This window comes from Stegostoma tigrinum, chromosome 17 (assembly GCF_030684315.1).
Source record: "Stegostoma tigrinum isolate sSteTig4 chromosome 17, sSteTig4.hap1, whole genome shotgun sequence".
NCBI lineage: Eukaryota > Metazoa > Chordata > Chondrichthyes > Orectolobiformes > Stegostomatidae > Stegostoma > Stegostoma tigrinum.
The window spans coordinates 21476494-21491814 of NC_081370.1; the positions used below are offsets into that span (position 1 = coordinate 21476494).

General features: G+C 38.5%; 1 protein-coding gene across 6 annotated transcripts in view; it reads left to right on the plus strand.

The window, feature by feature from the left end:
* eps8l2 (EPS8 like 2) overlaps positions 1 to 15321 on the plus strand; it is a 162475-nt gene that overhangs the window by 114413 nt on the left and 32741 nt on the right. For 5 of the 6 annotated variants that reach the window (XM_059652016.1, XM_048545674.2, XM_048545677.2 and 2 more), the window contains exons 4-13: positions 2942 to 3006; positions 3815 to 3976; positions 4695 to 4844; positions 6218 to 6297; positions 7591 to 7718; positions 7948 to 8030; positions 9754 to 9880; positions 10261 to 10349; positions 11954 to 12028; positions 13502 to 13650. In XM_059652016.1, the coding sequence (XP_059507999.1) occupies positions 2942 to 3006; positions 3815 to 3976; positions 4695 to 4844; positions 6218 to 6297; positions 7591 to 7718; positions 7948 to 8030; positions 9754 to 9880; positions 10261 to 10349; positions 11954 to 12028; positions 13502 to 13650 (1108 nt within the window). Of the gene's footprint in view, positions 1 to 2941; positions 3007 to 3814; positions 3977 to 4496; positions 4597 to 4694; positions 4845 to 6217; positions 6298 to 7590; positions 7719 to 7947; positions 8031 to 9753; positions 9881 to 10260; positions 10350 to 11953; positions 12029 to 13501; positions 13651 to 15321 lie in introns of those variants that run through there. The other variant, XM_048545678.2, reaches the window with a different exon arrangement.

Genomic DNA, 15321 nt, shown 5'->3' on the forward strand with positions numbered 1-15321 from the left:
AGGGCCCAGAAAAAAATAGAATTCCTTTTGAGTAGGAGAGTAAAATTAAAATGAGGCTTCACAGAGAGGTTCAGAGCAAATACATTTCAATAATACAAAAGATAACTTATGTTTATTTATTTCCATTTTTAAAAGGCCAGATTTGTAAATGTTGATATCCAAAGTGACTGATATGCTTATACAAGGAGGGCAGATAGTTAACATGCAGGTGCAGCAAGCAGTAGAAAGCAAAATGGTTTTTTGGCCTTTTTGCAAGAGGATTGGAATAGAAGAATACAAGAATACAGTAGTCTTGCAACAGTTGTGCAGGCTTTGGTGAAATCATACCTTCCTCAGGACACTGGTCACTGAACCCGAAACGTTAACTTTGATTTCTCTCCATAGATGCTGCCAGACCTGCTGAGCTTTTCCAGAAACCTGTATTTGTTTCTGATTTCCAGCATTTTCAGTTCTTTTGCATTTTGTGTGATTCAAATGCATTAGTCCAGAAGGAATGTTGTTAAATGCTAATTTGGGAGGTGAAACCATAACAAATTTGTTTGAAATTTGTCCCCTCTTGAGAAAACACAATGAGTGTCATGACAAGCTAATCGTAAAAAAAGCCAGAAAACTGAATCCTCCTATTATTCAGTGAGATAATTAATACTAATTATCATCCTGCGAGTTTACACATTTGCAATGAGAGTGTTGATTCAAAAAGGAGGGCAAGATGAATGAATGTTAGGAGCAATAATTGAGCTTATCATAGAGAAACTAAAACTACAAAGATATGAGGCTAATCGTCAGATATTTGCTACCATGTTATTTCCTGAGAATATCTATCAAGAAGAAATTTTTCACTTGAGAATTGGGCAAAGCTTTGTTGAACTGTTGATATGTCTCGATATACTGATGTTGGAATTCTCACACATCTGAGTCAGTGAGCCTCATTGATTTATGCACTAAAGATGTTTTGGAATTCACCAGGTGTACGTTATAGAAATTTCCAGTATGATAGTTACAAATGTCAGAAACAAAGATGGCAATTAATTGGAATGAAATTGAAACATAAAGGAATGGAAGAATGTAAGTTAGATAAATCCTCATGTAACTGTGGAAATAATGTTGAAAGAATTGGTAGAGCTTGAATGGATGAGATTAGGTCACAATACCCAAGAATGTTGAAAGAATTTAAAGAAGAAATAAAAGATTTAACAACAATAGCTTTGGGAAAAAGCATGAAATATTTTACTGTAGATCCACCTCTCCTCAATAGAAGCTCCTGATCTCAAATGTTATTGAAGAAAAGTCATTTTGGACTCAATATTAATGTTTTCTCTCTTCACAGATACTGCCAAATGTTTTTCAAGTACTTTGTTTTCATTTTAAATCTCTGGCATCCCCAGTATTTTGTTTCTACTTAATAAATGTTATGAAGAGTACTCCCTTCCTTTTGGGAGTGAGCACCAAGTGATTAAAAAATTAAGAAAGATATTCTGACAACCACATTTTTGGGCAGAAAATAGTTACCTGTCACTTCATCAAGACTAAGAAATTTACTTGAGCACAGTTAGAAATAAATTTTTAACTCAAGCCTGTTGACATTGGGCATCAAAAAGTGCTCATTGCCTTTTCTTTTAGCAAAGACACCCTGTCTTGATTGAATTTAATGGTAACTGTCACTCTGTATGCCACTTAATTTCTGAGATGCAGAACAATTTGTTGATTGATTCTGGCCTTGTCTGATGAGGAATGATCTGCAAGATGTAAAACAGAAGAAGTTTCTTGCAGGCTTCAGGATCTTGCCATTAGAATCAAACATGGTTTAGAAGCCCTGCCATCGAAGCAACAGTCATTTAGCTGTGAATTTAATGATGGAGGGATGGGTCCTTAAGGTTAGAGGTCTATTTGGACGCTCTCCTGCACCTAAGAAACTCTAACATGCCTAGACTGGTGAGTCCTCTCTCCACCACTTTTAAACTCACAACACAAAGTAGATCCAGCAACAAGCCATTATTGCAAAGGAGAGATGGGTAGATGAACTTTTCGCAGGGTGGCCTGTAGCCGAATCCATATATGTTTTGGGAACCTCTCAGGCCCCCAGGATTGTTGAGTTCCCAGCACCTCCATATAGTTCCATTTGCTTATGGGAACCTGGAGGTCAACTGGAAAATCCCAGTTGACTTCTGGAAGTTGGCGGCCTTAGCTATTGACCACTTGTTGTTTTGAGCAAGTCACCCTGTTGCTACGTACTTCACACCCCTCAAGCCCTATCTTCTGGAAAATGGTCTGGAAATGTGCTAACATTAGGGGACTGACATGGTGGCCAACAGCATTATTTTTATGAGATAAGGTGTAGAGCTGGATGAACACAACAGGCCATGCAGCATCAGAGGAGCAGGAAAGCTGATGTTTTGGGCCTTACACCTTGTTATCTCAGATTCTCCAGCATCAACTGTTCCTACTATCACTGACACAGTATTATTTTTATGCCCATTCACCTCAGTCCCTGCCCCCAAATTCAGAACTGTACCCGGTCCAGATCACTGGGGTTTCCAACCGTAGATTGCTGAGTAACAGAACAGATGGACAAGTAGACACAATATTAGTCAATGTTGGGCAGTATGAGGAATGTATGACCCACTCCCTGGAAGATTTGATGCCACTAAATCCAACATATGTGTATCAGGCTTGAATTTATAACAAATGGAGGGATAAATCAAAGTGTTACAATGAAAGATATGTTTTCAATTGCTATTAATATTGGGCTCTTTATAGTGAAGCAATGGTTAGAGTTGCACATTTCATGTGAACTGAAAGCAGTACTTTCTATTCAGAATAGCTTAATATTAAAGTCAACTTCACTCTCAGTACACTCTTTGTCTCAATAAGTATATCATGTCACCTTTTGGTCTCAAAGTTGTATCCAGCTTTATTGATTAATTCTACCTATTTGTTACAGAGCAACGAAAGAAGTATTCCAATTCCAACATTATCATGCACGAGACTTCTCAGTACCACGTGGAGGTAACACTTCTAATAAGTAATTAGAACATAGAGGGGATCATTTTGGATTGATTAATGTGATTTCCTTAAGCCCACTGATTTTCAACTCTAGGCATGAGGGTATTGCCACTGGATCAGTATTTTAAAACCCCAAGCAAGGTTTCGTGGATATGCATTCAAATCCTACCATGGCAGTTGATGAATTTCAATCTTTAATTTTAAAAATCTGAAATCATAGCTAGCCCAATGATGACCGCTTCAGGGAAGAAAATTTGCCTTCTTTGCTGTGAGTCAAGAGTCACATCTATGTGGTTGACTTTTAACGCCCCCTGAACAATTAGGGCTGGGCAATAAATCACGATCTAATTGGCAACTCTCTCATCCAATGAATAACTAATCAAAACACAAAAAGAAATTATAATTCCATGCTTCAAATTAGAAGCTTAACAACAGAAGTCCTGTCAGTACTGAGTGTAAGCTATGATCCTTGACCCAGAGCTGCATGTGGAAGCACAGAGCAGCATTGTCAGACACTAAGGATTAGATCTCATCCCATCCCCTCAATTTTTGGCTGATAATTTGTACATGGCAGAAAATAGATAAAGATTGTTAATGAAGAAATGCAGCATTAGTTTTACATGAATCCAAAATATTATAGAATTCCTTAAGAGTCATAGTTGGAGGTGTTTCTGCAATCTGTTGAAAATGGAAAATTCCAATGTATTTAAAATGTGATAGAAGGACAAATGCTTAATTGACTCTGAATTAATTTGACCGTGTTTGGTTGATCAATAGAACATGAAGATCTATTGCTTGTTTCTTTTATCAGCATCTCGCCACATTTGCAATGGACAAGAGTGAGTCCATTGTGACAATAGATGATGGCGTCAAGAAACTGCTACAACTGGATTCAAAAGGGAAGGTGTGGACTCAGGAGATGCTGTTGCAAGTGAACGACAAAGCTATTAGACTTCTGGACTGTCAAAGCCAGGTAAAATTATCTAGCATTTCATTTTAGCCTGATCCAGAGACCATTTGTCAGCCACATAAAATAAGCACAGAATTCTGAAGCACCAGAATGCACATTCAGAGATGGATTGAAAGTTTTTGTCTACGTCTTTTGTCCCCAGATTCATTGTATTTTCCATCAGAACTAGCTTGAATGCTTGGATGGACTGCATGCGGAAAAATGGTTGAGTAAAGTGCTGAAGAGTTACTTACCTCGTACATCAACCAATGTCAGTCTCTTCAAAAGAGACAAGCTTGTTTTATAGCATAAAAAGATGCTTTGGGTTAATTTTGGGCTGTTTTCCAAGATTGGCCATCTGTGCTCCAGTTTTGAGCATTCACACACCCCTTGTAACATGTAATTCAGTACAAATTCTCAAATGCCTTGGCATGCAGACACTGAAGTGCTAATAGGAACATCTTTAAGACAACCAATGTTAGTATTGGCACCCTGTTGTGGACAACCTGGGCCATCTGTTGTTGTGGAAACTTCTCTTTTTCAAAGCTTTTCTAGTTCATTTATCGTCATGGTCGATTGTCATACTGGACAGTTTAATGGCAGTCCAAAATATCTAGCAGCTTCTATGTGTTTGATTAGAAGAGGTAAGCTTTCATTCCTTTTTTTATTGTTTGCTGTACTCAATGTTCTGTGCTCTATTTTCTTCACTACCCCTTCCTACCATGCCTCCCTTTCTCTATAGGATGAGTTGGAGAACTTTCCGCTAAATACAGTGCATCACTGCCAAACTGTACTCAACCAGTCCAAATATTCATCAATTTTACTGGTCATGTGTCAAGATTCTGATCAGCACAAACCTGATATGCATTTCTTTAATTGTGATGAAGTTGGGGTGAGTAAAACTTGCAGAGAAAAGCCAACCAAAAAGGGTGCTATGCTTCTGCAAATAACATTAGCTGATGATAACAGTGATGAAAGTGGTAATTGTATGTTGACGAGCCAAATCACACTGGTGATATTATTCATGAAGCTCACTCATAATCTGATATTTTCCTAACGGTGTGATTTAGGTGCAAAGTTGTTTAATAAAAACAGTGTATTGATGATATTTGTGATTGCAATAAAGTGTATACTGAAATCCTCAAAATAGTTGTAAAGTTCCTGGAAAAATTGTGTATTGCAAAAAAAAAAGCTGAACTCTACGTGTTGAGTTACCAATGGCCCTAATTATACAGAGACATTTTTGTCGAACTCCATTTCCAGGAGATGGATAAAAATCCCTGAATCCCACACAATTAATGCAGAATCAAATTTATACAGTATGTGTAAACACATGAGCCTCGACAAAGTATAGTGAGTTAAAGGTTGAATCAAGACAATCTGCATGCAAATGATTACTCTAACTGACCCCACAGTTTTCAGTGAGCTCAGCTTTGTATTAGAATGACAGATGGAAACCCTATCCCACCACACTCTTGGCTGCTTTATCCACAATTGCTGCCAATGTTTCTAGGTTGATTTTTGTCCTAGTTGGCAAAGAGTAACAAAGACATAACAGATCAAACTATGGCCTGCAATATGTCTATGACTGAGTGTATCTTATCCTGTTGGCATTGTACGAGAGCATCTCAACAAACCAAATATTCAAGATCATGAATAAGCTGTAACAAAACAAAGTTTTTCACCTTCTCAACCAGATATTAACCTCATCAAAGGCATTTTATTACACAATTGTTCTGGTGGTGTATATGATTCCATCACTTTTGACAAAATTATTTTTTCTCTACAATGCAATGGTTTTCTTCAGGGCCTCCTATCCTTTTCCTTGAAGCAAATTGAAAGTTGCAAGCATAAAAGGGAAGCCATTCCAAAGGCTCTGTGGACATGAAAGGCTGCATTTCTATATCTGCACCTTTCAATGCCCTTCATTGGGAATGATATGACGTGCAAAAGGAAATCCATTGCATTGTTTAGAAAAAAAATAATTTCACAAACAAAAGAAACAACTTTTTGTCAGTCTATTCGAAGAGCTAGGGTAGGTACCTTTCTTTCCAGTTTTCCCAAAAAATCCTCACCTCCAGTTAATAGCTCTTTAACACGTGAGGCCAGGTTCTGTGATCTCAGCCTTCTTACTCTGAATTTACTAGACTTGCTCTGCATGAATATATCACACAGTTGTGTGTCAATCTTGGAACATTTTTGAGGGTGGAAGCTATTGTTAAATTATGACATATCAGTTACATGTTCCCTTTCTTTCTTTTGCAGGCTGAGATGATTCATGCGGATGTTGAGAGTGCAATCTCTGACTGCAAAGGAGGACAGAAAATTCGACCACAGACACTGAAGTAAAAGAATTTAATGCAAGAATATGAAGAGTGGGCAAAGCCTTTTGGCCCAGTAGTCAAGCCCAGTTGTTGACTTGTTCCTGCAGCGTGGCTGATGCTGGCAAAATAATTTTTATTGTTCATACTTAATGCTCGAAATAGATGTTGGTGGGATTTCACTTTGAATTACGACTGCCCTTTGGGCACTTTATCACTCAACCCATTATCTCTCAGGAAATGTAACAAATCCACTTAATTTTCCCTGTCAACCTATTTGACAAAACCTCTCAATCTAGTTCCTGTGTTAAGCTGAAGCATTTACAGGGCACAGGCTAATTCAAGAAGTGATTGAAACTTCACAATCTGAGAAGCAACTAAACTGAATACAAACAGAGACCACTTTTCCGTGTTTTTCTTCCTAAATGGATAAAATTATATGATATAACCTTGGAACTTCTTTGCGCTCTGTCATATTTTGTGATAACTATGAAATCTGAATGATTTAGACTTCATAAACTAGTGGCCATTATGATTTTTCACCAACAGATTCATAATTCCTAACTTGCCCTCCTTCAGAGAGAAAATATTGCCTGCATTCCCTTTATATTGAAACAAACAGCCACGGCAATCAAATCCAGTGGCAAGTAACTGATATCTCAATAGATTCTCAGAATATATCCGTGGCTGTATGTTGTGGGTTTTTTTATCTTTTTCTTCTTTTCCACTGTTGTAAAGACAATATAAAAATAAATTTGATCTGCAATTATGTGTTTGTTCCTATGGATAGGAACAAACAGTGTGATGCTGACCCATTATAAGGCCGTACAATGATGTTTCAGCATGTATTTTCCTTTGTTTTTTTTAATATAGGCTTTTCTCTCCCACCCTCCTCAGCAGAGAGACACAGTTCATTCTGCCACTGCCCTGACTGTCAGGTAGTAGATTAAAGTGGGACAGGGATGGAGAACAGTGACTCATTTATCAATCATCCCTCCCGCTCTGTGGGGATGTGGCAGACATTTCCTCAGTACCTGACAGCATGATTCAGGATTGGAAACTTGGCAGGACCAAAACTGCAAATATGTATTTATCTTCTTGATATGATATGCTGCAACACTATTGTACAGTACCAACAGGATATTTTATCTGTTTTAAAGAAAAAAATTATTTGTACTTAATTCACATTTAAATTTCCTACAGATGTCACCCTCTCTCATAATGAAACTAGCCACTGACAAGATTATGTTATTGAGGTCGGACAATCTTTATCTCATAGCAGTCAGTTCCATTTGGTAACCATGTTTCTCTCATCAGGGTGAACCAAGAAAAAATGAAGAAGCAGCGGGAGACAATAATCCCTTCACCCCCTCAAAGTATTGCACCTGTCTATCCTCCTGGCGCCAAGAGTCGAGCTGCTGCTATGATGGCACAAAGTGGCCCAGGTAATAGATGCATTCAACATGCTTCATTAAGAATACATTGGGAAAGGAGCTCTTGAACTACATGTTGAATCCAACAAGTTTAACGTGTGCATTTAGTTTTGCTCTTTTCAATTGTTTCCCACATTGTACACATACTGCAATTGAGGGAAAAAAAGGGGTTTGTTATTTCCCTTTTGAGGAGGAAGAATGTAATCATTGTGATAATTAATCCTCAAGTGTCTTCCCACAGTGGCACAAGATCGGAGAAGCATCAGTTCACAAGACCATGAGGAGTCACCTGAAGTTTTGGCCCACAAGATTGAGAAAGATGTGGTGAGTGATTTGGTATTATTTCTGAAAATAAAAACTCTGCTTCTGAGCAGAATGTAGATTTGTATGCAATTTTAGAAACCTTCAACTGATATAGGGAAGCACATTCTCTAATTATTATCTGCCTATGACCTTACAGGAAAATGGTGAACAAAATTTCCTTTTTGCTTTTGGGATGAAGAGATTTATAATGTAGGAAAATCACCCTCACCAAATAATGGGAAAGAAATAGATGAACAAATTCATAGGCAAATTTTAGAATCATGTCAGGAATACAGATTATTGACAATGAGGATTTTAATTATTCTAAAATAAAACAGAGAACGGGGAATACTGGAGATCTGAAACAAAAGCTGGAAGAGCAGGATAAACCATCCAGTGGTGGTGGCTCAAAGGTTAGCACCGCTGCCTCACAGCACCAGGACCCAGTTTTGATTCTGCTCACTGGCTGTGTAGAGTTTGCATATTCTCCCCTCTTTGACTCTATGGAGTTGATTGGGAGTTCCTATTCTCCTTGGTCAACGTGCCCATAAACAATAGGGATTGATTTGAGTTAAGGTGTTAGCAATCTAGGCTAGGGATTGATTTGAGTTAAGGTGTTAGCAATCTAGGCAGAATTTGTGGGAAATATATTCCACAGAGATTAATGAGGATCTATTGTTCACCGATAGGCTGGTAAGAACAGAACCCCAGATGACCTAAGCATTTCTTAACTATGCACTTAGGTAAGCATTTCTTAAATATGCAGTATGGGCTAAGAGCTGGAAGATGGGACGTAGCCACTGGTCAGTAGATATGATGGACCAAATAGAAATTTACCAAATTTAAGGAGCTATTATCCTTAAATGGATCACAAAAATATAGGAAGAATGAATGAACTACACAATTGTGAAGTCGTGGGGGTGACAAATTGGAGGTACTGAAATGAACCTTAATTGCACACAAGATGAGGAAAAAAGAGAGGTACGGAGGTAAAATAATATATAAAGAAGAGGAACAGAATGTAAGCAGTGTATCATTAGGACAGAAAGAACAAAAGAAGAATATTCTGAGGAGAAATACACATCGTGGTGCAGATAAGTTGGAGAGATCAGGGATAAGAATTTTTGGCTTATGGAAAGAGGAGGTTACTATGGGACACTTGAATTCTGTAACTATAAAAGGATCATTTCAAAGTAGCATTAAAAGAGTTATTGTTGAGCAAATGGGAACAAGTTTAAAATCTTGGGTGGTCTTTGATTTTATATATAGATAAAAATTGTTGACAAAGTGTTTGGCACAAATGGAAGCTGATTGTTTTGGAAGCAATATTAGAAATGAAACAGCCGAGAAAATTGTATACCCAAAAAAGGGAAACTGATGAAGTAAGGGAAAGAATAGAGCCATCAAAGGTAAGAGATGATAAATGTTTAGTAGCTAGAATAGTGCTGTGTTCAATACCCTAAGCATTTGTGTCAAATGTCTCTTGGGCAGTTATCCCTCACAGCCATGCAGCAACCAAAAATTTCCTATGTAGATAGACACAAGCTTGACCTTTATAAGTAACAAAATGCTCATAGCTGTGGGAAAGAATTTAAAAGGGTGTTGCATGCTCCGAAACAAATGAAAGGATTGTTACAGTGCATCTTCTTCCTGTGATGTTCAGTCCATATATATCTGTACCATGATTTACTCTTTGTGAATCTCACTAAAGTCATCAAGCTAGAGCTATTGTTTTTTTCAACAGCAAATTCTAAACTGCACACTAGATGACATTGAGTCCTTTGTAGCCAGACTTCAAAAGGCTGCAGAAGCATTCAATCAACTGAATCAAAGAAAAAAATCAAAGAAGAATAAAAAAAAGGCACCAGCAGGTATGAAACTGTTTCTCTTGCGCGTCTCCTTATATTCTCCTACTTTCTTCTGTTTTTCCATTCTCACTCCTCTTTCCTCCTGTTTGCTCTTCATTTATCCCACTCCATCAATCCAAATTTGCTCTTTTTTTTTTCTTCATTCCATACTTCTGACCTAAATTATTCTGTTCTTTGTATCTTTTAATTTACAAAGTCATTTTGGAGAAAGCTATGCTTTTGTAAAGCATTCTCTGAACGAGTGACCTGTTTTGATTCTTGTAATATATGTACCAGAATTATCATTATACTGCAAGTGCATGTACGTGACATATGATGACCATGAGTACAAAATCAGTGAACTTTTCCATGTCTTTTTTTCCCCCTCCTTCACTATTACATAGAGGGTATGCTTACTCTGAGAGCAAAGCCACCGTTACCATCAGAATTCGTTGACTGTTTGCAAAAGATCAAGCTGACCTTGAATCTTTTGGTAAGAACTCACCTGTGTGACATGGGAGTCAGTTTTCTTTTAACATATTAGACAATGCTTAATTAATTTTCCTTGAGGTGGGAGACCTGGGTTCAAGCCCCACTTCCTCCAGAGCTGTATAATCACATCATGGAACAGGTTGATTACCCCCACATAAGACCTTTTTTTAAATTGTGAAGGTATGACCTGTACATTAGACTGACCAACTTTCTCAACGGTGAGCTTTTCTGAGAAAGTAACCTGACTGTTAATGGATTAGCAGTTAGTGAGACCCAGTGTTGAACTGCCGTTGCATATTAGTCATCAGTTTAGAAAACAGTCTGATTTTGACTTTAATTGGAAATTAATGGTGAGCAGTTTCTCTCTGGGGCATCTGATTTGCAACTGTGCTTTTACACTTGCAAGACAGGCCGTAAATCTAAATACCAGTAACTTAGTTGAGCATGGCTATTCAAGTATAGTTGCCTATTCCTCACAAAGCAGTTATCCACAAAGCAAATAGAGTTCTGAATTGTGTTATTATTAAAATTGTTTTAAGCTCTTGTCTGCTTACACTATAGTGTGATGCTGAGGCATGACATATCCATATATTTGCGCTTTACCATTTATTCAGTCTCTCATTCTGACAAACTGAGCAAACGTTTATTGAGGTGAGGGCCGATACAAATTCCTCAGGAAGCATCAAATCCGGAAGTGTTATGATCGGACTTAATTGAGCCCTTATTCCATCACATCAGTAGGACAGGTTGATTTTTGAGTTTTTGTGTATTCTGACCTGTTAGATCTAGTGACAACACTCACCTTAAAAATTACCTGTCTGTCAGTGACTCCAGGCACAAAGAATACTAAAAGGTTGCACGTCTTTTCTATAAACAACAACTTGTAGGTACATTTTAATTGAAGATTTGAAATTAAAGGATTTCTGTCATCCAAAGATGCAAAGGGATATGGTACAAGTGCAGGAAGTTAGGTTTCATGATCTCATTGAATGCCAGAAGATGTGCTAGGTATGACTGTTCTACAGGGATAATAGGAACTTCAGATGCTGGAGAACCTGAGATAACAAGATGTAGAGCTAAAAGGAACTGCAGATGCTGGAGAATCCGAGATAACAAGGTATAGAGCTGGATGAGCACAGCAGGCCAAGCAGCATCAGAGGAGCAGGAAAGCTGACGTTTCAGGCCTAGACCCTTTCTGAAGAAGGGCCCAGGCCTGAAACATCAGCTTTCCTGCTCTGCTGCTTGGCCTGCTGTGTTCATCCAGATCTACACCTCGTTATCACTGACTGGTCTATTCCTGTTCCTCTCTTGAAATCTGAATTTAGGCTCTTAGCTAATCTGCCTATTCATTTATTTGTGTCACCGTCTGTATATCAATTTTAGGAAACAAAATTGGAAACATATGAGTACACCTCCCAACCCCCCCCTCAAAAATTAACCTGCTATCAGGACAAAAAACAACCAGTATCAACAAACAATACTTTATTTACATGCCTTAATAATATTTTAATCAATGGCATGTCTTGACTAGAAAATTGCTTGCCTATGGTTAATAATTCTTTGGATTGACTAGTTCTCAATAATCTATATGGTTGTTGCTTCTAGGCTAAATTGAGGAGGCTCATTCAAAATCCAACTGCAGTGGAGCTGCTTCACTTCCTGTTTGGACCACTTGAATTGGTAAAGTATCACACTTTAGTGAAACAGAGACAGCTTGTGGATTTATTGTTGGGAGAACAGTAGAATGTAAACCATTTGGGGAGATAATTAATTATCTGACAGTCATCAGCAACAACATCCTTATGTGACGATGCTGTGGCTTTAAGAGGTGTATTTTGTCCTTTTTTTTCCCCAAGAGTTCTTAAGTCAAAGGCACCAGGCTGTCTACTCGTAAAGTGAGTAAAGAAAACAGCTTGTGTGGCCTTTTCTCCCTGCCCCCCTTTAAAATGGAACAATAGAAGCAGCCTGGATGGGTGTAGCCAGCTCTCAGACCAGGATTTCTGATTTTTTGGGTTAGCTTTAATGATTGTTGTTGAAGTCTCAACAGAGCAGAAGGTGTTGGAGTTTGGTAGAAGTAGAAGCTATCTTCTCCCTCTCTCAGTTAGATACTTAGATGCTCGGGTTTGTCTCTCCTGCTGGGTTACCTGTGAGTCAAATCTATTTTTCTGAAATTAATTTTTTTCCAAGTGGTGCATAAATGGGATGTTACCATATTTGAACAGTTAATAAGTAATAGGTACTGTATCTGTTATTCTGTTAATTTTTCCAATAGATTTAAGTTATTCTAAATCCCTCTTTCTTTTGTTTTTTTTAAAATATAGATTTTAAATAAATTGTGTTTTGCTTAACATTGCAGATGATTGGCCAAACTACTCAATGTGGCACTTTACATGTAACCTTTAAAATAAGAAAAACTTAGGGTCTAGGCTATTGTCTTAAAATATTTCGAGGGGATTTGGTCTGGCCCATAACACTTGTTCTAGATATCAATATAGTGCCTATACTATTGTCACATTTGCAAGCCTGACCTTTAGATTAGCTGAAACATTTGTGTTAAGAGCATGTGAACATCCGGTGAAAATTCACCTCTGAAATGAAGAAAGGAACAAGTGGGTAAAGATGTTGTCTTAGGTAAGTTAATGAAATTAGATTCAGTAGAGAATTGATAAAATGTTAAAAATCAGAAGAATGTTTCACTGCCCCACCCCACTCTCCTCCACCACTGTTTCCCTGAGCAAAAGGGCAGCTAAAGATTTACCTGACCACGTGCAGTTTTAACAGAGGCTGGTCAAGGATGGGCAAATATTATGTTCTCAGGTGTTGAGTTGATGACCAGCATATTTTAAAGAGGTCATGTGGCTCCATTTTAATGTTACTTTTATTTTAACACTGTAGATCAAATTTCGTGACCTCAGGAGTTCTGGAGCTTGAAGTGAGGTGTGTAGGATAAACACTTAAGTGCCTGGATAAGCATTGTTTTTAGACCAGGAAAGGTTCTACAAGCTATATTGCAAATTCCATGTTCACACTTCTCCAGTCCAATCAGCCTGACCTTGTTATGAATCAGACTATTTGATAGCAATATATTTGCAATGAGTTTATCCTTGTTTTCTTTTGTTGATTTTGATTCCTATGTGGTCTTGTGTTGGGTAGGTTGTTCAGACCATTGGAGGCCCAGACGTGCCCAGGACCATCATAAGCCCTCTGCTTTCCAAAGAGGCAACAGAATTTCTAAGAGGCCACCTCAATTCAAAGGAGATGAAGTTATGGGAGTCACTGGGCGAGGGATGGACCAGGTCCAGGTGAGAAAATCAGACCTGATTTTCTGTAATAAGCCAATTGCAAAACTAAGGGAATGATTGTATTGTGCATTTAAGAATGTGTACTGCATGGAGAATAAATGCTTGTTGCACAGCAGATGATTTGATTGTGAAGTGACTGAGAAATTCATTTCTGAAGCTGCTGGATTGATGCTGGTGCCTAACAAATAAGCACAGGTTCATCTGGCATCATCTACACAGCTTGTCCTTGTCTTTAAACTTTGACATCCCCAGTCTGCTGCATTTGGAAATTCAGAGACAAACATGGGCTGTGTAGTTTCGCGTGTTAATTAATTTCCTGTCATTTACTGCTGTATCATGAATGTGCATTGCTATTGCTGACACTGCACAGCTACATATCCTCGTACATTGGGAAGTGGGATCAATCCGTTATTAAGGCTTCTGTGACAGCTGCTGACTTGACTCAACCAACAGGTGGAATAATTCAAGTCTGAGAAGAGAATGAGCTGCCTAGGGAATAATTTTTACTCACAACTGGAGTTCAGCATCTTTGTGATCTGCCTTAACTGTTCAGCTGTCTGCCTCAGAGGCTCAGGCTGAGATTTCCTTTCCAGAGTTTGGGAGAGCACTTTTCATTCCTGATAGATTTGCCAGCCTTATTCAGGATAGAGTCAAATACTAGCAGCGTGTATCAACACGAGCAGAGGAATGAAGCGGCAAATGGACGCCCACTATTTTGACTCCTCCTCTGTCAATCAAAAGTGTTAACCTTTCCTTTTTAGTATGTGAGTCCCTCCTGCATGACGCCTCAACATAGTCTTCAACCCCAACCCGAGCAGGAGTTCCATTAACACCAGCTTATTGTTGGAGCTAAACATCAAAGGCAACTCTCAAACTTTCAAAGTTCAAGATTTTCAGCCATTTTTATGTTGACACTCCTTAGAAAAACATTAACATGCTTTTAGGAATCTCTTAACACTGCCGATCAGCCTTATCAGATCCTGAAGCTTTGAATATGTGGAATCATCTTAAACTTCTAACAGGTGTGACCATAGAGCCTTCCACTAAATTTACTGGCCCATCACAGGGGCCAGGTTTGCCTCGAGTCTCCTGGTTTGGGAATACAGTAGCAGGCAGTGGTGTCCAGGTCATAGAACATAGAATAGAACAACACAGGTACTTTCGCCATCGTGTCTGTGTCAACCATAATGTAATTCTAAGCTAATCCCATCTGCCTGTCCATGGTCCACATCCCTCTATTCCCTATTTGTTTGTGCCTCTGTCGAAATGTCTCTTCAACACCACCACCATCTTCTACCATCAAGTCAATTTTGTATCCTATTGGCAAGCTGTGCGTGAATCCCATGTGTTCTAACTTTACTAACCAATCTACCATGCAGAACCTCATCAAAGGCTTTACTGAAGTCCATGTGGACAACATCGCCCACGCTGCGCTCATCTACCTTTTGTTGTGTCCTCAAAAAACTCAATCAAGTTTGTGAAACGTGATTTCTTGCACACAACATCATACTGATTATCCTTAATCAGTGGCTGTGCTCCAGCTCTGAATCTAAAATATTAACTCTGCTTTCTCTCTGCAGATGCTGCCAGATCTGCTGAGTTTCTCCAGGAATTTGTCTTTCTTTCAGATTGCTAGCTTCCCTTTGATGGCTGGCAGCACCCAAAATGAGC